Raw genomic sequence first — 23,418 nt, forward strand, 5'->3', positions numbered from 1 at the left:
TTTTTTTCCCATGTGACGCCTTAATGAGGATAGTATAAATACCTATTTGTACCACAGTGTACAGTGGGAAGGTGAAAAGGAGTCAAATTACCAAAAGGTATAAACCATCCAAGCTCAAGAGCAGCCGAGCTGCTGCTGCTGAGTCTCCACTCACCTCTTTTTCTGCATCATTCCCACAACCATCACTAATGCGTCCACTTCCTTTGCTGACACAGGTACTGGGGCTGGGGGTGGTGAAGGATACGTATGGATGCTCAGTGACTCAGGGGAGTCAGTGAAGGTGATATATGAAGAAAAATGCTGGAGTGCTGTTAAAAATATAGCATTCTGAGTTTGCATGGGAATATGGATTTCCACTATCAGGAGCATTAGAATAAAATAAAATGTACACTTAAGCATAAATACATTAAGTGTTTATAAAAATTCCCCTAGAATTAGGAGCTCAGAAAGTTAAATAGATGTGTAAGTCTCATACAGAGGCTGCTTTAAACTCTAAAACAGCTTCTTAGATCAGATTAGGAGCACAAAATGCACCTTTAGGGGAATAAATGGGAGACAGGGATCACAGGAGATCGGAAGAAGCAGAGGAACTAGAAGGAGTAGCTACTCTCAAACCTACAGCTACTCACCAAAAAGACAAAGTTAAGTGCCTCAAGCCACACAAGCAATTTCTCTAATGCTATTTTAAGCTTCTAAAGGATCAGACCATCAGGAGCTCCACGCTATCAGACACCTCCTAAGATAGTCAAGCTAATTAATTTGTATCAAGGCACTGGACCCAAACTACTGAAGAGCTATTCTAACTTTGCCACGCCTATCAATCTGACCCTAAGGTTGTAATGATGTTGAACTTTCTGCCTTTTTTTTTTTTTAAAAAAAACAGTGAAAGACCTCTCACCAGCACATGGTTCCTCTAATGTTGAATTAACACCCAATCTACGACTGAAGTTTTTCCCTAAACTCCTATGGATTCAGATTTTTCTCCACTGTGGATTCTTTGATGTCGAATGAGACTTGACCTCTGAATAAAGGCTTTCCCACACTCATTACATTGATAGGGTTTCTCCCCTGTGTGAATTCTCAGATGCTGAATGAGGCCAGTGTTCCCATTGAAAGCTTTCCCACATTCTTTACATTTATAGGGTCTTTCTCCAGTGTGGATTCTCTGATGTTCAATAAGGCCTGACTTTTGACTGAAGGCCCTCCCACACTCATTGCATTTGTAGGGTTTCTCCCCAGTGTGGCTTCTCTGATGGCCAATAAGATGTGAGCTCCGCCTGAAAGTTTTCCCACACTCATCACACTCATAGGGCTTCTCCCCAGTGTGGATTCTCTGATGTCCAATGAGGTGTGAGCTATGACTGAAAGCTTTCCCACACTCATTACATTCATAGGGTCTCTCCCCACTGTGGATTCTCTGGTGCAGAATAAGGCCTGCACTCTGACTGAAAGCTTTCCCACACTGATTGCACTGATATGGCTTCTCCCCAGTATGGATTCTCTGGTGCAGGATCAGGCCTGTGTTTTGACTGAAGGCTTTACCACACTCCTTACAGTGGTAGCGTTTTACTTTGTTGTGGATATCCTGGTGGGAAAGAAGGGCTGACCTGTAACTGAAGGCTTTACCACACACATTACACTGATAGGGTTTCTCCCCAGTGTGGATTCTCCAGTGACGAACAAGGCCTGAACTCTGAGCAAAGCTCTTCCCACATTCATCACATTTATGTCGTCTCTCTTGGGTGGGATTTCCCCGCTGCCTCTCTAATGAGCCCAGAAGGTCTCGGGCTTCTCCAGGCTCAAGACCCCCGATAACATCCCCGTTGCATTTGGCAGCTGTCTCTCCATGTGGTTGGATTCCAGTAGATATTACCTGTTTTGAAGTTAATTCCCTGTTCTCATTCCTGGTCTCACCACCTGGAATAAAAATGTAATAAACATCAAGTGAATGTCACTTCCTAGTCTCTATGTTAGGAAAAAGAAATCAAATAGAGGAAAGAAAAATACACATGGAGGTTAAGAATAAATGAAAAGCTTCCATCTGTCTCCAAAATGCCTTCGTTAATATGGGGAGAAAGGAGCAGGGACAAACTGAAGTACCACATATGCCAACTAGGGAATAACTGCCATCAAGAAATAGGGTTGTTGGAAGGAGGACTAAAGCAGAGATGGAATCCCCTGAGGAGAATCAGAAATTGGGGAGTGAGAAGGAATATGGAACTACAAAAAGATCTAATGCGTGGAGTAGGAATGAAAAAAGCCCCAGTCATTAAAAGGGAGGAGCACAATGTGTCTAAGTATGAGAGATCTACATGAACGCAGAGAGCACCAAAAGATTTCAGTATCCAACTAGCAAAGAGACCAATACCCAGTCTACAGCCATACCACCCTGAATGCGCCCGATCTTATCTGATCTTGGAAGCTAAGCAGGGTTGGGTCTGGTTGGTACTTGGATAGGAGACCAATACTCAGTTACAAACTGTAAGATACGTCCTAGATTAGAGAGTAAAAAAGTTTCCTTTTACTTTTTAAAATTAATTTTTCTCTGGTTATTTTTTTTATTGAAGTACAGGGAATTCACAAAATTGTTTGCTTCAGGTGTATGGCAAAGTGATTAAGTTACACATGTGTGTGTGTGTGTGTGTGTGTGTGTGTGTGTGTGTGTGTATATACTCTTTTTAAAATTCTTTTTCATTATAGGCTATTATAAGATACTGACTATAGTTTCTGAATATTGTTGTTTATCTATTGTATATATGGTAGTGTGTATCTTAAACCCATATATACCATATTCCTAATTTATCCCTTCTCCCACTTTCCTCCTTGGTTACCATAAGTTTGTTTCCGTTTTGTAAATAAGTTCATTTGTACTATTTTTTAGATTTCACTATTTTTAGATTCTCTGACTTACTTCACTTAATGTGATGATCTCTAAGTCCATCCATGTTGCTATAAATGGTATTATTTCATTCTTTTTACAGCTGAGTAATATTCCATTACATGCATACACCCACCCACCCACCCAACCTCCACATCTTTATTCATTCATCTGCTGATGGACACTTAGGTTGCTTCTATGTCTTGGCTATTGTAAATAATGTTGCACTGAACATGGTGGTGCATTTCTTTTTAAATTAAAGCATCTGTCTTCTCTGGATATACATCCAGGAGTGGGACTGCTAGATCATATGGTAACTCTTTTTTTAGTTTTTTAATGAACCCCATACTATCTTCCATAGTGGCCACAAAAGTTTCCTTTCAGAACTCCAGAAGTCTCAATATTTTCTCTCTCTGTTGGATCCTGAGTTTAAACTCAACTATGTCTTTCAGAAAGCTCAAAGCTACTGTACACATAAACAAAAGATCTTTAACGATAACAACCAGAGCTCTCCTTACCCAGGGAGAACATGTTTCTATAATTCTCTGGCCTGTTATCTCTACTCAGATCCTTCTGGGATGAATCAAGAAGCCATTCCTCTCGAATTAGGGACACAGCCATGTCTTCGATCTTCTCTAAAGTCTGAAACAAAACAAGATGCTCATTTGGGGACTGGGACTGTTCCACAGCTTAAACCCAGAGTATCAGAGAGACCCATCAGGGGTGGAGAGGATCATGACATGAGAAAGTACCGTGTAAAGTGATCTGCGAAGCTAGCTGGGAAGAGCAGGAAAATGCATCAGATTTACTGGGGCGGGGGCGGGGCGGAATCAAGGATCCATCTGTCTCTATGCATTAGAATGTGGAGCAAGTTCTTAAGTGAGTACTGCTACAGACAGTCTAGACATGGGGTAGATGCCACAAATACTCTGAGTAGAGCTATGAGGTTTCAGTGAGAAGAAGTACAACTCACCTGGAACCCTGCTGTAAGCAGTGTAGCTGTCATCTCCTGGTCTCGAGGACTTCCTTTCTGGGAAGGGGTAGGACTCTGTGAAACTGATATGGCTAGGAGAGGAGAAAGGAGCTATGAATGAGACCAGCCTTGTCCTATGGTTATAGGAACCAGCACTAACACATTCCAAAATTTTGTGTATTTCAGCAGATATGCATGCCAGAGATTTTGCATATGAAATTCTGTTAGTCTTGGTCTATGTGTCTAGACCTATGGTTGCCCACGAAACACCTGTACTTTGATGGTCCACTCAGCTTGAAGCTACGTGTCAAAAATAGAATGTTTACTGGTTTCCTAACAGGAATTGCTTTACAATTTCTTCTCTACCATCAAAGCTGCAGTCCATTCTTGTGCTTGTACACAGTATTTCCTTAGGTCCTAATCTTTTGTCAAACTGAATATGGGAACCAATCTATCTCTACTAACTCTATCACTTTCTTGAAATGTCCACTATGACTGCCAGTATCTGCTTCCTATAGATACCAGACAGGGTAATAAAAAAATCAAAATGGACTACTGTGTCTTGCACAACAGGTATTAGAATTTACTTAAGAATTGTTTTAGAAACATTAAAAACCTAGTAATTTAAGACAAACTATGAAACCACATAAATAAAGAAATAAGAAACACAGTACAAGTATGATACGAGACTAGAACATTTTATCTTGTTCTGTAAAAAAGTAAGAAAATGCACAAAAATGATGGAGAAAAGTCAACAGGACGCAGGAGTCAGATGGAAGAAGCCTCCTATGGTCAACTCTGAGACAATTTAAACATCAAAATAAAGAGAATAACAGAAAGAAAAAAAACAAATTTATGAGTACATATTGATAAATTTAAAAAAAAATGAATAAAATAAAATGGGGGAAGGAGGGAACACTCTCCATTACAATAAACAAATAAATATAAAAACATTGTACAGGAGGTAGTGACCAAAACCATTCCAAAGAAAAAGAAATGCAAGAAGGCAAAATGGTTGTCTGAGGAGGCTTTACAAATAGCTGAGAAAAGAAGAGAAGTGAAAAGCAAGGGAGAAAGGGAAAGATATACCCAATAGAATGCAGAGTTCCAGAGAATACCAAGGAGAGGTAAGAAGGTCTTCTTTAATGAACAATGCAAAGAAGTAGAGGAAACAACAGAACGGGAAAGACTAGAGATTTCTTTAAGAAAACCAGAGATATCAAGGGAACATTTCATGCAAGGATGGGCATGATAAAGAACAGAAACTAAGAGAGGCAGAGGAGATTAAGAGAAAGGAAGAATACACAGAAGAACTATACAAAAAAGATCTTAATGACCCAGATAACCACGGTTGTGTGGTCATTTACCTAGACCTGACAACCTGGAGTGTGAAGTCAAGTGGGCCTTCGGTAGCATTACTACAAAGCTAGTGGAGGTGATGGAATTCTAGCTGAGCTATTTAAAATCCTAAAAGATGATGCTGTTTAAGTGCTATACTCAGTATGTCAGAAAATTTGGAAAACTCAGCAGTGGCCACAGGATTGGAAAAGGTCAGTTTTCATTCCAATCCCAAAGAAGAGCAATGCCAGAGAATGTTCAAATTACTGGACAATTGTGCTTATTTTGCATGCTAGTAAGGTAATGCTCAAAAATCCTTCAAACTAGGCTTCAGCAGTACGTGAACTGAGAACTTCCAGATATACAAGTCAGATTTAGAAAAGGCAGAGGAACCAGAGATCAAATTGCCAACATTCACTGGATCATACAGAAAGCATGGAAATTCCAGAAAAACACCTATTTCTGCTTCCTTGACTATGCGAAAGCCTTGGACTCTGTATCCAGCAAACTGTGGAAAATTCTTAAAGACATGGGAATACCAGACTATCTTACCTATCTTCTCAGAAACCTGTATATGGGTCAAGAAGCAACAGTTACAATCTTACATGGAACAACTGACTGGTTCAAATTTGGGAAAGGAGTATAACAAGGCTGTATATTGTCACTCTGTTTATTTAACTTATATGCAGAGCACATCATGTGAAATGCCACACTGGATGAATCACAAGCTGGAATCAGGATTGCTGGGAGAAATATGAATAACCTCAGATATGCAGATGACACCACCCTTATGGCAGAAAGTGAAGAGGAACTAAAAAGCCTCTTGATGAGAGTGAGAGGAGAGTGAAAAAGCTGGCTTGAAACTCAACACTCAAAAAACTAAGATCATGGCATCCAGTCCCATCACTTCATGGCAAATGGAAGGGAAAAAATTAGAAGCAGTGACAGATTTTCTTTTCTTGGGCTCCAAAAATCACTGTAGATGGTAACTGCAGCCATGAAATTAAAAGACGCTTGCTCCTTGGAAGGAAAGCTATGACAAACCTAAACAACATATTAAAAAGCAAAGACCACTTTACTGACAATGGTCTGTATAGTCAAAGCTATGATTTTTCCAGTAGTCATGTATGGATGTGAGAGTTGGACCATAAAGAAGGCTGAGTGCCAAAGAATTGATGATTTCAAACTATGGTGCTGGAGAAGACTCTTGAAAGTCCCCTGGACTGCATGGAGATCAAACCAGTCAATTCTAAAGGAAATCAACACTGAACATTCATTGGAAGGACTGATGCTGAAGCTGAAACTCCAATACTTTGGCCACCTGATGTGAAGAGCCGACTCACTGGAAAAGACCCTGATGCTGGGAAAGATTGAAGGCAAAAGGAGGAGAAGGGGCAATAGAGGATGAGATGGGGTTGGATGGCATCACTGACTCAATGGAGATGAATCTGAGCAAACTCCAGGAGATAGTGAAGGATAGGGAAGCCTGGCATGCTGCAGTCTATGGGGTCACAAAGAGTTGGACATGACTTAGCGACTGAACAACGATAGAAAATAATCACTTTAGCAATTATTGATTCAATGAAGGAGCATCAACAAATACTAAAACTAGTGTTTCAGCAACAAAAGTTTGATGAAGACCAGGGTATTTACTGATACACAGACTCAAGAGTATATCCCCAGAAATTACTCATTAATTACAAAGGGAAAAACAGTAACAAAAACTTAGCAAGAACAACCTTAAGCAAGTCATTGAAAAAAACACTACCAACAATAGACAAATTCCTGTCATATTCCTGAGAAGGATACAAAATCACTTGTGAGGTGCTCCTGCCAAACAGACACAAATTGAATCTAAATATGAGAAAACATCACGCAAACTCAAATTGTTATCATTCTACAAAATAATTGACTTGTACTCTTCACAAATTCAAGATTATGGAAGGCAAAGAAAGGCTGAGGAACTATGCCAAGTAAAAGGAGACTAAAGAGACAGGACAACTAATTGCAAAGTGTGATCTTGGACTAGACTCTGGAAAAACTTTGGGACAGCTGGCCAATATGAATTTTTCTTTTTTTTTTAAAATTTTATTTATTTTTGGCTGTGCTGGGTCTTTCTTTAGTTGTGGAGAACAGGGGTTACTCTCTAGTTTCGGTGCCCGAGCTTCTCATTGCAGTGTACAAGCTCTAGGGCTCCAGGGCTTCAGGAGTTGCAGCCCCCAGGCTCTAGGGCACTGGATCAATAGTTGAGGCACATGGGCTTAGCTGCTCTGCGGCATGTGGGATCTTCCTGGATCAGGGATTGAACTTGTGTATCCTGCATTGGTAGGCAGATTCTTTACCACTGAGCCATCAAGGAAGCCCCTGAATATTTTCTAACTGTAATCAATTCATTGTGGTATCTATGAAAATGCCCTTGTTTAAGAAAATACATACTGAAATACAAATAAAATGGCATGTGATACCAACAAAATCTAAAAATGCCTATGCAGTAAATACACTGTGGTAACAGAAATATATGAATCTATAAAATCCCCAAATTCTTTCATTTGTTCTTGAATTTACCAGCGGGACTGACAGTCTGTATTTGAAGTCTAGATGAAATTTAAATCAGATCTTATGACCAGTCTGTAAACAGCAGATTCTAGTTCTTGGTTCAAGGAACTAGACAGGTGTCCTGAATGTACTTTCTTTCCTTTTCACCTCCTCACTCCTCATCAGTGAAATGTGGCTCCTCACCTCTATTGTGTGGCCCTTGGAGCACTGGAGATTTGTGTTGCATTGCCACAGGTTGGAGCTGAGTATCTGGAGGCTCCGGTGCAGATTCTGAATGCATCACCTCCTCCCAGAGTACCCTATGTCCATGTGCACGAGCTGGGACCTGGAAACAAGACAGCTGCATTACAAGGAATCCCTCTGAGAAATGAAGTGAACAATGTAAGAAAAAGCACATCTAAAGGAATATATATGGGGGAAGGAAAAAGAAGAATCTTAATTACTTCCAAGGGGCAGTAAGGAACACAAACATGCTGATTCACACAGAAAGGCATCATTTCTGCTTAGCACTGAAGAAAAAGATTTCTGCTGATGCCCTCCTTGATGCACAAAATGCTGACACTTTGTACTCTCAAGAAAGGACAAAAATGATAAACAGCAACTTACAGCAGTACTCTTCAGTAGAAAAAATTTTTGATAAGGAACTAGGAAATCTGAGTTCTGGCCTCAGATCTATCTTTAGTTATTTGGTTGCCCCTGGAAAATAAGTTAAGTTCTCTATGCATCAGTTTCCCATCTGGCAAACAGAACAATAATACAACTGCAGGGATGTTATGAGGATTAAAAAAATGGATTTATATCCTTTACAAGAATAAAAAGAACTCTATAGATAGAAGCCATGCCACACTATAACTATTTTCATTCTCCTATAACAAAACTCATGCTCAGCATTTATTCTCCCACTTTGTATCAATGTCCCCCCACCCAGCTCCCTGGACTCTCACAGTCACAGCATGCCCACCTCCTTCTACGTACCGGCCGTCCCAATATATCAATTTGCCTTTCCAAATCCTCCAGTAGGGTCACCACTTCCTCTCCATTCTCTAGCTGATGTTCCTTCACCAGAGTCTGGAGCTCCTCAGGCAGGATGGTCAAGAACTGCTCCAGCACCAGCAGCTCCAGGATCTGCTCCTTGGTGTTCAAATCTGGCCTCAGCCACTGATGGCAAAGTGCGCGGAGTTGGATTAGAGCTTCTCGGGGTCCTAGTGTCTCTTGGTAGCATAATTTCCTGAAGCGTAGGCGGAACAGCTCTTGGCCAGGAGGGTTATTTTCATGTAGACTTGATTCCTGGTCCCAACCATGATCTTCCTCTACCTTGACAATTACAAGGTCCTCTTCAGGAACCTGATCTGGTGGGGATGGAGCTAAAGACTTTCTTGATTCTGCTGCCATTTAGGGCCAGAAAAGCTCAGGAGACTCGTTTCTACTACCTTCTTTATCTTCTTAAGAGAAGAACCTTCTGAGGGCCTCTTCTTTAAGGGTACTTCTTTGGGGACAGAAAATGACAAATACTGTAAAGGCAAGCCAAAGGTCACAATAATTTACTGAGATATCTTAACAAGTTCCCTACCATGACATGGATGTCATTTAAGTGATCCTCTCCAGAAATAACTCCTTGCCTTCTTAGCCTTCTGCCATGCCAATTCCATCTGGGAATTCCTTCTGCTTTCTCTCCTGGGGATGTGGAACATGGCTAAACAAAGTCAGGAAACCATGCAGACTGGGTCTAATTGAAATTCCATATTTAATCTCATCTGACACTCAGTGCTGCTGATTCGATTCCTTTCAGCATTTGCTCTATCAGCTATACTGTTTTGACACACTGAAGCTCTTAACCTGCCCCTCACTCTCAACATGAGACTAATTTCCACATAATCCAGCTCAAGGTATTGTCAAGAAAGGTCCTAACACTTTCCCCTTCTCCACTTAACATATGTTATCCCACATGTGCTCCATACCCCCACCCCACTCCCAACCCCCTTGTCTCCACATTAACTTCTACTATGGACTTTATTTCAAGTTCTGTAAAGTCTTCTCTGGGGCACAGGTCCTGCACCTCTAAGGAACCCCGATGCCCTATCAACACTTGCAACCCCCAAATCTAGTCCCACAAACTAATGACACAGAATGTTTTAGAAATAAAATCATACAGTATGTAGCCTTTTGAGTCTGGCATCTTTCACTTAGCATATTGTACTTGAGTTATCAACGTTAGTATATGTATCAGAAGTTTACTCTTTATATAGCATGGCACGGCAAGCATTCACCAGTGGACTTCCTATGACCATTTGCTTCAGTCTTGTCTGACTCTTTGTGACCCCAAGGACCATAGCCTGCCAAGCTCCTCTGTCCATGGGATTCTCCAGGCAAGAATACTGGAGTGGATTGCTGTGCCCTCCTCCGGGGGATCTTCCCAACCCAGGGATAGAACCTGAGTCTCTTACATCTCCTGCATTGGCAGGTGGGTTCTTTACCACTAATGCCACCTGGCAAGCCCTCTCATTCCTTATATGGATAAATGTTTACCCATTCTCTAGTTTAGACTATCTCAGTTGCTTCCAGTTTTTGATGATTACAAATGAGGCCACTATAAATATCTGCATATGAATTTTTGTGTGAACATTTCTCCTTGGTAAATATCCAGAAAAAAAACTGCTGGGTCATAAACTAAGTATATGGATAACTTTATGAGAGACTGCCAGACTGTTTCCCAAAGTGGCTATAATACTTTGCATTCCACTAGCAATATGTGAGAACTGCAATTGTTCTACATTCTGACCAGCATTTGAAACACGCACATACACATATATACACATAGATTTTGGTATTCTAAAAGACATAGTGGTATTTCGTAAGGTTTTAATTTGCATTTCTCTACTGACTAATAATGCTGGGCATCCTTTCCTGTGCTTATTTGCCATTCATATAATTGGTCCTTCAAATCCATGGGTTCCACATACCTGAATTCAATCAACCATGGATCAAAGATATTTGGGGGAAAAAAGTTACAGAAAGTTCCAAAAGGCAAAACACGAATTTGCTGCACATCACCAACTATTTACAAAGCATTTATATTTTATTAGGGATTATAAGTAATCTAGAGATGATTTAAAGTATACAGGAGGATGTGTGTAGGTTATATGCAAAGACTATTATATTTTACATAAGACTTGAGCATCAACAAATTTTAGTATCCAAGAGGGTCCTGGACCCAATCCCCCATGGATACCAAGAGACAACTGCATCTTCTCTGACTTTTTCCTATACTTAGAATACGATTTTTTAAAATAATTGACTTTTGAGAATTCTTTACATATTTTGGATACAAGTCCTTTATGAAATATGTGACTTGCAAACATCTCCTCCTTTCCATTCTTTTAACAGTGCCTTTTTAAGAACAGAAATTCATAATTTTTTGAAATTTAATTTGTCAACTTTTAGGGATTGTACTATTGTTGTCATATCTAAGAAGTTTTTGCTTAATCCAAGGACACAAAGATTATAGTTTAAATTTTTACTTTTAGGTTTATGATCACTTTTAAGTTAGTTTTTGTTCAGAGTTTGAAGTATGGATGGAGGTTCATACAGATAACAAATTGTTGCAGCACTATTTGCAGAAAAGATTAAACTTAAAGTATTGAATTGTCTTTGTATCTTTGTCAAGAATCAATGGACTATATGTGTGGATCTCCTTTTGGAATCTCTATTTTGTTCCATTGATGTATATGTTATTCCTTTTGCCAATATGAACTGTCTTGACAGTTGTGGCTTTTTAAATCTTGAAATAAATTACTAAGAGTCCTGTGACTTTGTTGTTCATTTTCAGAATTATTTTAGTTTTTCTAGTTCTGTTGCCTTTTGATATAAATTTTATAACTGTCTTCTAAAAAAAAAAAAAACCAAAAAACCCCCCAAAACTCCTGGAATAGGATTTGTGTTGATTCTATAGTTCAGTTGAGAGACAAGTGACATCTAAACAGTCTTGTTTCCCATCTCATAAACATGGTGTGTCTGTCTATTTATTTAAATTTCCTAATTTCTTTCATTAGTACTCAAACTACCTATTCTCAAAGGACTGGATGAAATGCTTTCTTCTTTAAAATCCTTTCTTAATGATTCCAATTTGAAGTGATTTCTCTCTTAGTCTACACATCTGTTACACAAGTATCACTTCAATGTTATTTTTGCCATTAATTGTGTATTATTAGTTGCAAAGGAGTTTTGACTTTCTAACTTAATTTTATATTTCCTATGAGTAGAGATATTTATCTTTTATCTTATTGATAGAATGGAAGAAGATTAGAGGGCTATTATTTATAATACTCAACACAGACTGTATTTGTGTTTGTTGAGCAGTTAAGTTTTACATATAAGGCCCGAGTCTTTAGACTTATTCAATTACAGGGGCTTGTTTCTTTGTGGGATATACGTCTATGGCTTTCACCTTTGGTATCTGGCATCACTCTTGCCTGCAGTAGCAGTGTTAAGTGATCTTTCTACCCTTGGTTATGCTCTTCATGTTCTATAAAGCTGCTTTATTGTGGGTTGAATTGTGTCCCTCCAAGAAAAAATATGTTGAGGTACTAACCCTTGGTACTTGTGAATGTGACCTTATTTGGAAATAGTCTTTGCAGTTTTAATCAAATTAAGATGAGGTTATATTGGAGTGAAAGTGAGAGTGAAGTCGCTTAGTCATATCCAACTCTTTGCGGCCCCATGGACTGTAGCCTATCAGGCTCTTCTGTCCATGGGATTTTCCAGGCAAGAGTACTGGAGTGGGTTGCCATTTCCTCCTCCAGGGGATCTTCCCGACCCAGGGATCGAACCCGGGTCTCCGGCATTGTAGGCAGACGCTTTTATATATTGGAGTAGGGTGGGCCTTTAAGCCAACATGACTAGTATATTTATAATAAGAGAAGAGACATGGAGATTGACACATACAAAGAGAAGGCCATGTGAAGACAGAAGAGAGTCAAATAACTAGGGAGGCAGAGATGGAGTTATGCAGTTTCAAGTCAAGGAATGCCAAGGATTGTCAGTAACAATCAAAAGTTAGCTATCACATTGACCTCGGACTTCTGGCCATCGTAACTATGGGAGAATAAATTTCTGTGGAAGCCATCCAGTTTGTGGTACTATGTTACAGCAGCCCTATCAAACTAAATACACTGCTAGAGAGACTGTTTTAACACATATGTAATACAACTTACCTCCTTGAAATCTTTCAATAAGGAACTTAACTCTTCAGCACAGAATGCAAGGCCCTTTATGATATGCAAAACTGTTTTGCTTTATCTGCTATAAACTTTCCTTTACAGGACTTCCCAGGTGGCTCAGAGGGTAAAAGCATCTGCCTACAATGTGGGACACCTGGGTTTGATCCTGGGTTGGGGAGATCCTCTGGAGAAGGAAATGGCAAGCCATCCAGTACTCTTGCCTGGAAAATCCTATGGACAGAGGAGCCTGGTAGGCTACAGTCGATGGGGTCGCAAAGAGTCGGATATGACTGAGCTACTTCACTTGCACTTTCTTTTCTTTCTCCTTCATACAGCCTTTTCTGAATGTGGCTTTCTGCTATCTTCACTCTGCTGTAGAGCTCTTTAGCTCAGTGGTTCTCAATTCCTCCCATATCCCAGATATTTAGCAATGTCTGGAAACATTTGGGAAGGGATGCTACTAGTAGCTAGTAGGTAGAGGCCAGAGATGTGATTAAACATCCTACAATGCATAACATAATTCTCCATAGAAAGAATGATCTGGTTAAAAGTGTCAGTGTTATGGCTGATAAACCCTAGTGTTGCAGAAATCACTGAACTCTAACTTAAAAGTCTCAGCTTATCTATTACCTTTTAAATCAGGTCTTCCCAGTTGCCCCCACTCCTCAGCTGCCAACATCCCCCACCCTGGAAGATTAAGGTTCTCATTTTTGCCAACTTATTTTTTGCAAGGTCTAGGCACAGGATTTATCATATTGTATACAGTATGTACTGCAAATGTCTGCCCATGGTCATGGTTTTTGTAACAGTGATCTTTTCTTTGTATCTCTTTGTAACTTATATGACATATTTGTAGGCCAGAAAGACCACAAGGGCAACATTGTGGACAAGAGCCTGGAGAAAATGTAACTGAAGGCAGCACTGTAGAGAATAGAGAATAGCATAACTAAAGGAGGCATATCCAAAAGCAATTGGCAAGAAATGATAATATCAAGATAAAATCACAGACCTGTAGTCCACCAAGGGAAAGAAGAGGTCGGCACTTAGAAATCAGATTAGGTAGTGTTACTGACATGAGTCTTCAAGTCAGTGTCTCTATCTTTCAGGCATCTGAGGCCAAGAGAATAGGGTAGGGTTCGCTCAACATCTCTCAAACTAATGAAACACAGCACCTCTTTCCATAAAAAAGCCCATACACACAAAAGTTTACATTTTCAGTGTTCATACATCAAGCATCCTCCAAAGAACTCCAGGAAGGTTAAGAACCCCTACTTACAGAGTGTGGACAGAAAAGGAAGAGAATTTGAAAAATTATCTCTAAACTCAAGACAGACTGGTAACAACAGTTTACTCGCCAAACTGTACAGATGGAGAAACCAGGGAGCAAGAGATAAGATTAAATATGGTGATTAACAACAAAGGGTTTAATTCATAGATAATAACTTTACAGAGAAGTGGGGGAATTTCCTGGTATAGAGATTTGAGGGAAGAGTGAAATCTCTCAGTCTCAGCAAAAGGCTGAGATTTTGTGGAGGGTTTGAGACAAGGGGTAAAGAGAGACACTTTTGTTTTGAACACACAGAACCAACATCCATGGTTTTTAAAATAATTCATTTAAAAAGTCAATAAAAATTTAATAAATTCATTACTATGGGACATGAATTCTAAGCTCTAATTGTTTTGAATGCATGGTCATAGTTTTACCATGTTTTCTCATGAATTTCCTAAAGTCAAGGTTCATCTTTAACTACTGAACTACTGGCCACCTTCCACCTTATAATCAATACGCATCAATATTACCTATTAAAAGTTTCAATGTTAAGTCTGCATCATTCAAGAACTTTACATTGTTGATGTTAAAATAGTAATATAGTACTAAATGATATTTTAAAAAGTCTCAACAGTGAAACTGATGGGAGTCATCTAACTATTAGGTTTGTTCATATTTCAAACCACATCAACCAACAAATCTTGTCCATTATCCATTTGATTATTCTTTTTAGTAGCTAATTTTCCTTTTTTGGTCTGTCCCTCTTCAATCAGACAGTTTTTGAAAGTTACAGCCTATAACCAAGTACAAAGATATGTACTACAAAATTAATGCACTATAAATAAAACACCTTCCTCTCAAACAGTTTTGTGTATATACCCCTGTATTTAAATTAAGTTGGTAAGCACCCTGTGGATAAAGACTGCTTCTTACATCCTCCTTTAAGAATACTCCATCAACTTTATTGATTTAGGAAATTAAAAAAATCTTTAAAGCTTCTTCTCCTCTTTAATGCAATAATCTTGTGAACTACTGAAGACATGTTTTAACACCACTACCTTTTTAATGAAGAAAGAATGCTTTCTTTCTTTAGTTTAAGTCTAATTTGGGATGTTTGGGAGCTGAAAATAAAACCAAGCAAAGGTATTTTCCAGGCTTTAAAAATCAAGGTGAAGCAAACACTGTGTTTTATAGGAATCTCAAACTGTGTAAGTTGAATATTTTAACATACACATTTTACACTTAACTACAGCAGAAATTCAAAATATGTATGCATTTGCTAAAACTATGATTACTGCATAAGTATACTTAACTGAACTAATCAAACAACAGAAATATGTATTTTTTAGAGGTGGTAGTGACAAGTTATTCATGAGTCACCTGAATTTCGGAAATGGGTCCCCTCCTAAAGAGTTTTCAGGCATCTGCTTCAACTAGCTTTAATAAACAAAGTATTCTGAATAAGGTTGAACTTTATACTACCGCGAAGTCGTCAAAAACTGTTTCATTGTACATTATCCAGTCAACACACTGTCATTTTCTGAATACACTGCTGCTGCTGCTGCTGCTAAGTCGCTTCAGTCGTGTCCGACTCTGTGCGACCCCATAGACGGCAGCCCACCAGGCTCCGCTGTCCCTGGGATTCTCCAGGCAAGAACACTGGAGTGGGTTGCCATTTCCTTCTCTGAATACACTACAGAGACCAAAACAAACTAAGCTGGAAAAACAGGTTTCCAAGGACAACTGGAGTTTCCAAAAACAAACAAAATATATATATATATTTTAATGACAATTGTGATGGAAACGAAAAATGCTAAATAAAAACAATTCAAATAGTGGACAGTGGTCAATAAAAGATAACAAAGGGACAGTTTTCTACTTTAAGACAAATAAGACTGACTGCAAATAACACCACAAACGATTAGCGATGAAGAAAGCGTATCTTCACTGAAGGTTCCTTAGCAAAAAGTTTGGGCACGCGGACTCGGCCTGCGCTGGCAACCAAAGCGACCCTTAACAGACCGAGTCACCCCGGGGCGCAGACCTCGGCTCAGGGCCCCTCTCCAGACGCCTCAGGCTTGTCCTCAGCTGCGGCCTGGTCTGGCCACAAAGCGTTCCTGTTTCCTCCGGCCCAAGGTCCGACTGTACTCACCGTGAGTTCCAGGGGCGGCCCGCGGTGGGGAAGGGATGCTACAAACGGTGGCCAGACCCAAAGGAACGGCTGCAAGAAGAAAGATGCGAAAGCAGTAGCCGGCCCAGGAACCTCCAGCCCCTAAACTTCCAGACGTGAGGCACACCGCCGGCCAACATGCATCTTGCCCCAAGCCACTTCCGGGAGCTCTCTAGGAATCCTGGAGGTCTGAAAGCTCTATGGTCGGCCCAATGAACCGACTGGGGCACCACGCCCCTCACAACCGAACGCTAGGGCACGCTGTCCTCTAGCGTCTACGCGTCGCAGGCTTGCGCGCGGCTCTAAGGCGCCGGCAAAGTTGTGAGGAATAACGGATTGTGGTGTTACTTCCGCCTCGCGCACTTGGCCCAGCGACCCCGCCCCGCAGGCTCCCTGGGGAGGTAAAGGTCCCCCGGAGAGCTGATCCGAGGGCTTGCAGAGGCCAGGGCTGGGAGCAGGCGGTAGCTGGGGTAGCGGTGGAGGATCCTTATGATGCTAACTAACTAGACTTGCGTTTGGCCGGGTTAGATATCCCTGTACTTTATTGTTCTCTCTCCATAAACATATCTAACCGTCCCACGTAGACTGCAAATTTCTTGAGGAATTCCAGTTTATAGAAAATATGAATTCCAGTTCATAGGAATTCCAGTTCATAGAAAATATGAATTCTTTCGAGTCTTTACATATGTTCCACCCTTTCCTATTTTAATAAACTGCAGTCTCTTACAAAACCTGCTTTGCAGTTTAGCTTTTTTAGTACTGAGTTAAGTTTAGGATTATGACGTAATTATGACATAAACTTAAGTTGTAGACCCTGTTTCCAATACCACAAATTTATGAAAACCCAAATTCAAATCCATGTTCTTTCCTTATACACCCTTACAATTTTAACTTTTTAGACTACATAGGATTTGGGGGCGGAGGTTGTGGATGCTGGCCTCAAAAATCAAACAGCCAATTATTTTAACAGCAAAATGGGTTTGTGCAGGAAAAGCAGAGAATTGCTATTTGGGTCACGCAAGGAGTGGTGTTTTAGAGACAAGACCAAGAAACAAAGGGAAGATCAACTTTATTAGTTTGGGGGAGGGCTGTCTTGAATAAAAGTTCGCTGGAGAAGAAGGAGGTTATGGCCGTTTCTTATTAGTGGCAAGCAGTGGTCAGTGCATTGCCGCTGGGGCAGGGAGAGCTCTTTTTAAAAGCAGGTGATGAAATTCCCTTGTGAGAAATGTCCTCTCTTGTACCAGAAGAAAAGTTATATTCTCATCATCATGAATAAGGAGTTGTGACAGACAGACTTTTGTACAAAGAATTCCATATAAGTAGAAGCGGACCTTGTTAAAATAATTTTTATTTTCCTTATTCTTACTGGTTATGCAGGCTGTAATACTAGTACATGTGTGAGAGCTCTCCGTCAGGGCTTCCTGACTCCATTGTAAAGGAGGTTTTCCTTGATTTTTTTTCACATGAAAAATGTTTTACTTTTGTTGCTGTTTTGGTCCCCCATTTTTATTCCTTTAACATTTTTTCTAACTATCCATTTATGCTGGGTTTTCAGGTGCCCCTCCAATCTTCGTCTTAATTTTCCCTCCTTATCTGATCCTGCTGATAGCCACCACCACCAATGTTTCTATCCAGTCCCCAACCTTAACCTAAAAATGTCTGTCCTCAGGACTGAGCCTTAGTAGCATTGATTTGCTTGTAAGAGTTTTGTCAGCTAATCATCACAATAAAACAAATAACAATAAACACAGAAGTTACAGTGTTTCAACTCTTTCAAAATACTTTTGTTATTTCATAGTTTTTGCTTCCAACCAGAGATGAAAACTGAAAATAACTGTCAACAGACTAGAACTATGCTGTTTCATTTTTACATTAAAAAACAATTTTTTAAAATCAAAGTTGTATACATAGGTAGTAGAAATGAAATAGTGTAACCTAAGCAAAGATTTCTCATAAGGCACTAATAACAGATAAAATTGCTAAATTTGACTTCATCAAAATTTAAATTTTCTGCTCAGCAAAAAGCACCATTTAGAAATGAAAAATGGAATGGAAAATATTTAGGATGGAAATATTCCATTTAGAATGGAAAATATTTTTTCAATACATATTTCTGACAACTGGTATCCAGAATATATAAAGAACTCTTACAGCTCAATCATAAGAAAACAAACATAAATAGGCAAAAGTTATGGACACACACTTTACCAAAGAAGACATATGAATTATCAATAAGTTCATGAAAAGGTACTAAAAATCATTATTCATCAAGGGAATATAAAATTAAGACCATCACACATCCATTAGAATGGTTAAAATGAAAATGACTGACAATACTGAGTGCTAGAAAGGATATAGGAGAGCAAGGAGATCCAACCAGTCCATCCTAAAGGAAATCAGTCCTGAATATTCATTGGAAGGACTGATGCTGAAGCTGAAACTCCAATACTTTGGCCACCTGATGTGAAGAACTGACTCATTGGAAAAGACCCTGAAGAAAGATTGAAGGTAGGAGAAAGGACAACAGAGGATGAGATGGTTGGATGGCATCACCGACTCAATGGACATGAGTTTGAGTAAACTCCGGGAGTTGGTGGTGGACAGGGAGGCCTGGCATGCTGCAGTCCATGGGGTCGCAAAGAGTCAGACATGACTAAACAACTGAACTGAAGTGAGGATATGAAGCAACTGAACTCTTATACACTGTTAGTGAGAGTGTAAAATGGTACAACTAGTTTGAAAAATAGCAATTTTTAATAAAGTTAAATAATGACTACATTATAGCCCAGTAATTTCACTCCTAGGTATTTTTACCTAAGACATAAAACCATAAGTCCATAGCAGCTTTATTCATAATTCGTAATTATTCATAATATGCCCAAATTAGTTCATCAAAAGGAGAAGAGAAAATCAAATACTGTTATGATCATACAACAGAAACTAAACTGATCATACAGTCAGAAACTAAAAGCAGCTACTGATAGATAAGGCTTTCCTGGGGGCTCAGATGGTAAAGAATCTGCCTGCCATGTGGGAGACCTGGGTTCAATCCCTGGGTTGGGAAGATCCCCTGGAGGAGGGCATAGCAACCCATTCCAGTAATCTTGTCTGGACAATCCCCACGGACAGAGGAGCCTGGTGGGCTATAGCCCATGGGGTCACAAAGAGTCAGACACAACTCAGTAACTAAGTACGGCACTGATAGATGAACAACATGGATAAATCTAAAAAAATTTGTTATGTTGGTTTGTCTCTTTTTCTGGAGCAATGGACCAAAAAAAGTAGAACAACAGACAAAGACAAATAGATCTTTCATTAGTCCAATCCTCCTTGTCCTTCCTTTTGAGCCCTCTCGGCTTCCCCATTTTATACTTCCAGTTTCCTTCTTTTGGTTATACCTAGTGCGAAGTAGGGCTTGCACTCACCACCAATAAATGAAAGGGAATGCAAATGGGCATATACTCAAGGCTGAGTGACAATTATGTTATATGACAGCAAGTTGTATTGTTTATGTCTTCCCATAATTTTATGTTATAATTAGATGCAGAATATTCATGAATCCTTAATAGGCTCCTAATAGCCTAAGGTTACTTGGGGAAGTCTCTGGTCATTTTGTATCCACTGTGTGCCTAGGGTCCATGTGTAGGAGTTGAAATGTCTTTGTGGTTATTTTGTAGCCTATCTGTGAGCTTTCCTGGGTGTGTCTGAGATGGAGTTTAGAGATCAGATCAGATTGCATCCCTTTCAGCCAGGCCACCCCTCCAGTTGCTCATGTCTAACTTCCTACCTATTACGTTGAATAAAAGTAGCCTTGTGTGAGCATTTGTTTAAGTAAAATTAATATCAAGATTCATAATATCTGTGGTGACAGAAGATAAACGTTTACTATGGGTTGGAGTTGTAGTTACATGGTTGCATATATTATAAAAATTCATTGAGTTGCACATCTGATTTGTGCATTTTACTAATAAAAAGACATTTTTAAAAAGTAAATAAAATTAATAGTACTCTGAGGCTTATGGTGTGATAAACACCAGGCCTCACTCTTCCCTTTTGTTATCAATATCTATTCCTCAGAGGCAACCACTTTAACTCTTTGTTTACTTTTTTACTAACCTCCACATTTAAAAATAACATGTTAACACTAACATTTCTTGAATTTTTCAAGTATAGATATATTATTGACTTCTTACTATGAAAAATAAACTTTTAACCCTTTAAAATCACTACTAGAATTAGCCACACCAGGGTTTAGAACATATTTTATTTTATTTATTTATTTTTTTAATCACAAAATGGGCTTTAATGTCTCCCTCTTATAACATGATAGTGCTGTTTAAACCGGAACTGGCACCCAGCTCCCAAGACTAGCTTCCTATGAGGAATGAAGCTGGCAAGCCCCTGGCTGCCATGCAGCTGGGGCAGCCCCAGGCACTCGGCTTAGGACAAGATCTGGAGTCCAAATGCCTACACCTGCTGCAGTTCACCCCCTTTGGGGTTCTGGAACTGGCAGTGTAGATTCTGTGAATATCAACTACACCAGATACCGGTCCACCTCTTTGTACTAGCGGCTCCCTCCCCTCTGTCCCCCACCTGCCTCATCTGCCCCCCGAAATACTGCTGGTCTCAGCTTTGTGAGGTACTAAGAGCACCTTGCCTTTGCAGGGCCTAAATCTCCCATCGTCACAGGTTTGAATCCTCTGTTTTGCTTTCACGTAAAACATCTTGGAAGCATGGCTTGCCCTGTCCAAAGGATTCTTGGAAGTCACATCCTCCAAGTTTCTCCCAAGCTGATGGCTTCCTTCCACGTCCAACACAGTAAGGCGACTCCAAAGAACTGCATGTAGGAGTGAAGACAAACAGGAGTTGATCTTCTTCTTATACCCAGTCAGCCCTTGTCTTGATCGCTTTATCTCTTTCTTTCATTAACACGCACATCTGCATGTACACAGAGGTCTGGAAAAATCCTCTGAAAACTGGAAGTACTTTCTAAATTCCTGGAATTATCCCTTTCATCAAGAGATGTTCAAACTGCAGACTGGTCTCTGCCTTCCCAGATGGCTTCCCGTTGCTTGGCTTCCAATCGTTTTCTCTCTCGGGCTTCTCGCAGTTTCTTAAGCTCTGCTTCCCGTTCAGTTTTGCTCTGCTTACTTCGAACCCCAAGGGCACTGATGACTAGCCTTCTGGCTAGGGCTGCTGAAGTCTCAGGACGCTCCTTTGCTGGCTGGAGAAACTCAGCGTAAGCTCTAGCTTTGGCCTTGGCTGCTCTTGTGGCCTGTGACAAGGGCCGGATCTTCACCATGGTATGTTTACTACCAAGAGCATCACGGGCTGTAATCAGACTGGAGAATACTCCTAGGGCATGTGTATCGTCCACCCATTTAATATCAAATCCTTTCTTTTGATAAGTGCAGAAAATCCGTAGAAGATCTTCAGTACAAAATTCTTGGGGGAAGTCATAAATTTCAATGACATGTGGGAATTCACAATCACTGAGGTCAATATCAGGAACTTCATGGTTGTAATAATCAAATCTAGGTTCTTGGATACTTTCTCTGTTCTTCATATTCCCTGATAACTCTTGGAGAAGACGTGGGTCCAGGCACTCACCATCATCATTGAACATAGACTCTCAGCTCTCCTCAGTAGCAGCATTTCTTTCTGTGTGAGATATATCTGTTGCTTTTGGCTCCACAGATGTTTCCTTAGATACTGATTCTATATCAGGAAAGGATATACCAAATTCCACATTCTCTGAGTCACCATCTTCTGTTTGGAACTCTTCAGCAGTCTTAAGTTCATGTAATGCCTCTGTTATATCACCAGTACCATCAAGATCACTGCCCAAGGCACTATCTGAAAATATGTTTGTCCCATTTAATATACTGAGTTCAGAGTCGAAATAAGTGTTACAATTACTACCAGTTATCTTCTTTATAGGTAAGGAGGAAGCACAATCTGACAAGCTCTCTATCAACTTTCCTGTTGACTCTGTGAAACTAGATGAAATACTCTCAGCATAGATATCTGAGCAAGCAGTCAGGTTACTGAAATTTTCAGTGTCATTCCCACTTTCAGCTGCATGAAGAAGGGCTGTATCTGCATTCATTTCTAAACAGTCTGAGAAACTCCCTGTGTTGCTACAAGCTTCATCTGCTACTCTAACTGCAACTACACAAGGGCTGCCTACCCTTTGATCAGATATGGTATCTGTAATGTCCATTGTACATGTCTTATTGGTAATGTCACGTACACTCTCGGACTCATTATCTGTATATGTTTCATGAGCAAGGGCAGCTGTATCAGAAGATTCATGCTTCACACATAACTCATCAGCAGTGCTGTCATTCTCCTCACACCCTCTAATCGTTGTTGGATCAGAAATGTCATTTGTGCTCTCTAATTTGCTGCCCATAGTCATTTGATGAGAGAGGTGACCCACAGTCTCAGGAATGGAATCCATACCTTTCTGACTCGAGACGGAATCTGTCCTATTGGCTGTATCACCAACATTCTCAGCATCCAAGTCTACATAAGTCTGACCAATGATACCATCTGAACTGCTAGGAACAGAATCAGTAGTGATGGCGCCATTGCTGTGCTTCAGCATTCCATCTAATGTTTGCATGCCTTGTTGTACAATTCCAGAATCAGAGTTTTGTTTTACTGGTGAGATCACACTCTCAGGTTTCACCACAGAATTAAAATCTCCAGGAAACTGGGATAGTATCTCCATAATCTTGGCATCAGTTTCCATTCTGTTTTCCAAATTTCTATCTTCAAATGTTTCCCCATTTAGTTCATTTCTCTTGATATCAGAGATTTCCACGTTTGTGGATGGCTTGTTTGGAACCCAAGCCTTACTGATTTCTGAACAAGATTGAGATAGAAGCAACCCATCATGTCCTATCACATCTCTGGTTTCAACCTCCAAACACTCTACCTTCTTTGGTTTAAAATGTCTTTGTAAAGGTACGCTAGGTACAATCCCAGTATTGAAGACTCTTTGCTGATGTC

General features: G+C 40.0%; 4 protein-coding genes across 7 annotated transcripts in view; all 4 read right to left on the minus strand.

Annotated features, from left to right (window-relative positions):
- LOC122430115 (zinc finger protein 397-like) overlaps positions 1-219 on the minus strand; it is a 37,780-nt gene extending 37,561 nt beyond the window's left edge. Inside the window, exon 1 of the mRNA XM_043450923.1 lies at positions 155-219. The gene's annotated coding sequence lies outside the window, so the exon portion shown is untranslated. The remainder of the gene's footprint in view (positions 1-154) is intronic.
- Positions 220-879: 660 nt separating this feature from the next.
- Positions 880-16,563, minus strand: ZKSCAN8 (zinc finger with KRAB and SCAN domains 8). Of its 4 annotated transcripts, XM_043450927.1 has the most exons (7): positions 16,384-16,563; positions 9,316-9,419; positions 8,721-9,231; positions 7,929-8,070; positions 3,852-3,943; positions 3,397-3,520; positions 880-1,917 (listed from the first exon to the last, which is right to left on the minus strand). In XM_043450927.1, the coding sequence occupies exons 3-7, from the start codon at positions 9,135-9,137 to the stop codon at positions 956-958; spliced, it is 1,737 nt and encodes a 578-aa protein (XP_043306862.1). In that variant the 5' UTR covers positions 9,138-9,231; positions 9,316-9,419; positions 16,384-16,563; the 3' UTR covers positions 880-955. The 4 variants fall into 4 exon arrangements, with proteins under 4 accessions (XP_043306862.1, XP_043306861.1, XP_043306859.1 ...); XM_043450926.1 differs by lacking the exon at positions 9,316-9,419 and having other exon boundaries at positions 8,721-9,228; XM_043450924.1 differs by lacking the exon at positions 9,316-9,419.
- A 4,864-nt stretch (positions 16,564-21,427) lies between these two features.
- On the minus strand, positions 21,428-22,027 carry LOC122430122 (coiled-coil domain-containing protein R3HCC1L-like). Its single transcript, XM_043450940.1, has one exon. The coding sequence runs from the start codon at positions 22,025-22,027 to the stop codon at positions 21,428-21,430; it is 600 nt and encodes a 199-aa protein (XP_043306875.1).
- A 6-nt stretch (positions 22,028-22,033) lies between these two features.
- Positions 22,034-23,158, minus strand: LOC122430119 (coiled-coil domain-containing protein R3HCC1L-like). The gene has a single exon (XM_043450935.1). It carries the CDS (start codon positions 23,156-23,158, stop codon positions 22,034-22,036), a length of 1,125 nt encoding a protein of 374 aa, XP_043306870.1.
- Positions 23,159-23,418: the final 260 nt, after the last annotated feature.

This window comes from Cervus canadensis, chromosome 28 (genome assembly GCF_019320065.1).
Source record: "Cervus canadensis isolate Bull #8, Minnesota chromosome 28, ASM1932006v1, whole genome shotgun sequence".
NCBI classification, from domain to species: domain Eukaryota; kingdom Metazoa; phylum Chordata; class Mammalia; order Artiodactyla; family Cervidae; genus Cervus; species Cervus canadensis.

Excerpts from the sequence above, each read along its gene's own strand:
- ZKSCAN8 (XM_043450926.1), bottom strand. The coding sequence starts at position 9,137 with ATGGCAGCAGAATCAAGAAAGTCTTTAGCTCCATCCCCACCAGATCAG. Across the intron at positions 8,071-8,720 it reads TTGATATATTGGGACGGCCG|GTCCCAGCTCGTGCACATGG; the intron begins GTACGTAGAAGG and ends TCTTGTTTCCAG. Across the intron at positions 3,521-3,851 it reads TGCTTACAGCAGGGTTCCAG|ACTTTAGAGAAGATCGAAGA; the intron begins GTGAGTTGTACT and ends GTTTTGTTTCAG.
- LOC122430122 (XM_043450940.1), bottom strand. The coding sequence starts at position 22,027 with ATGTTCAATGATGATGGTGAGTGCCTGGACCCACGTCTTCTCCAAGAG.
- LOC122430119 (XM_043450935.1), bottom strand. The coding sequence starts at position 23,158 with ATGGAAACTGATGCCAAGATTATGGAGATACTATCCCAGTTTCCTGGA.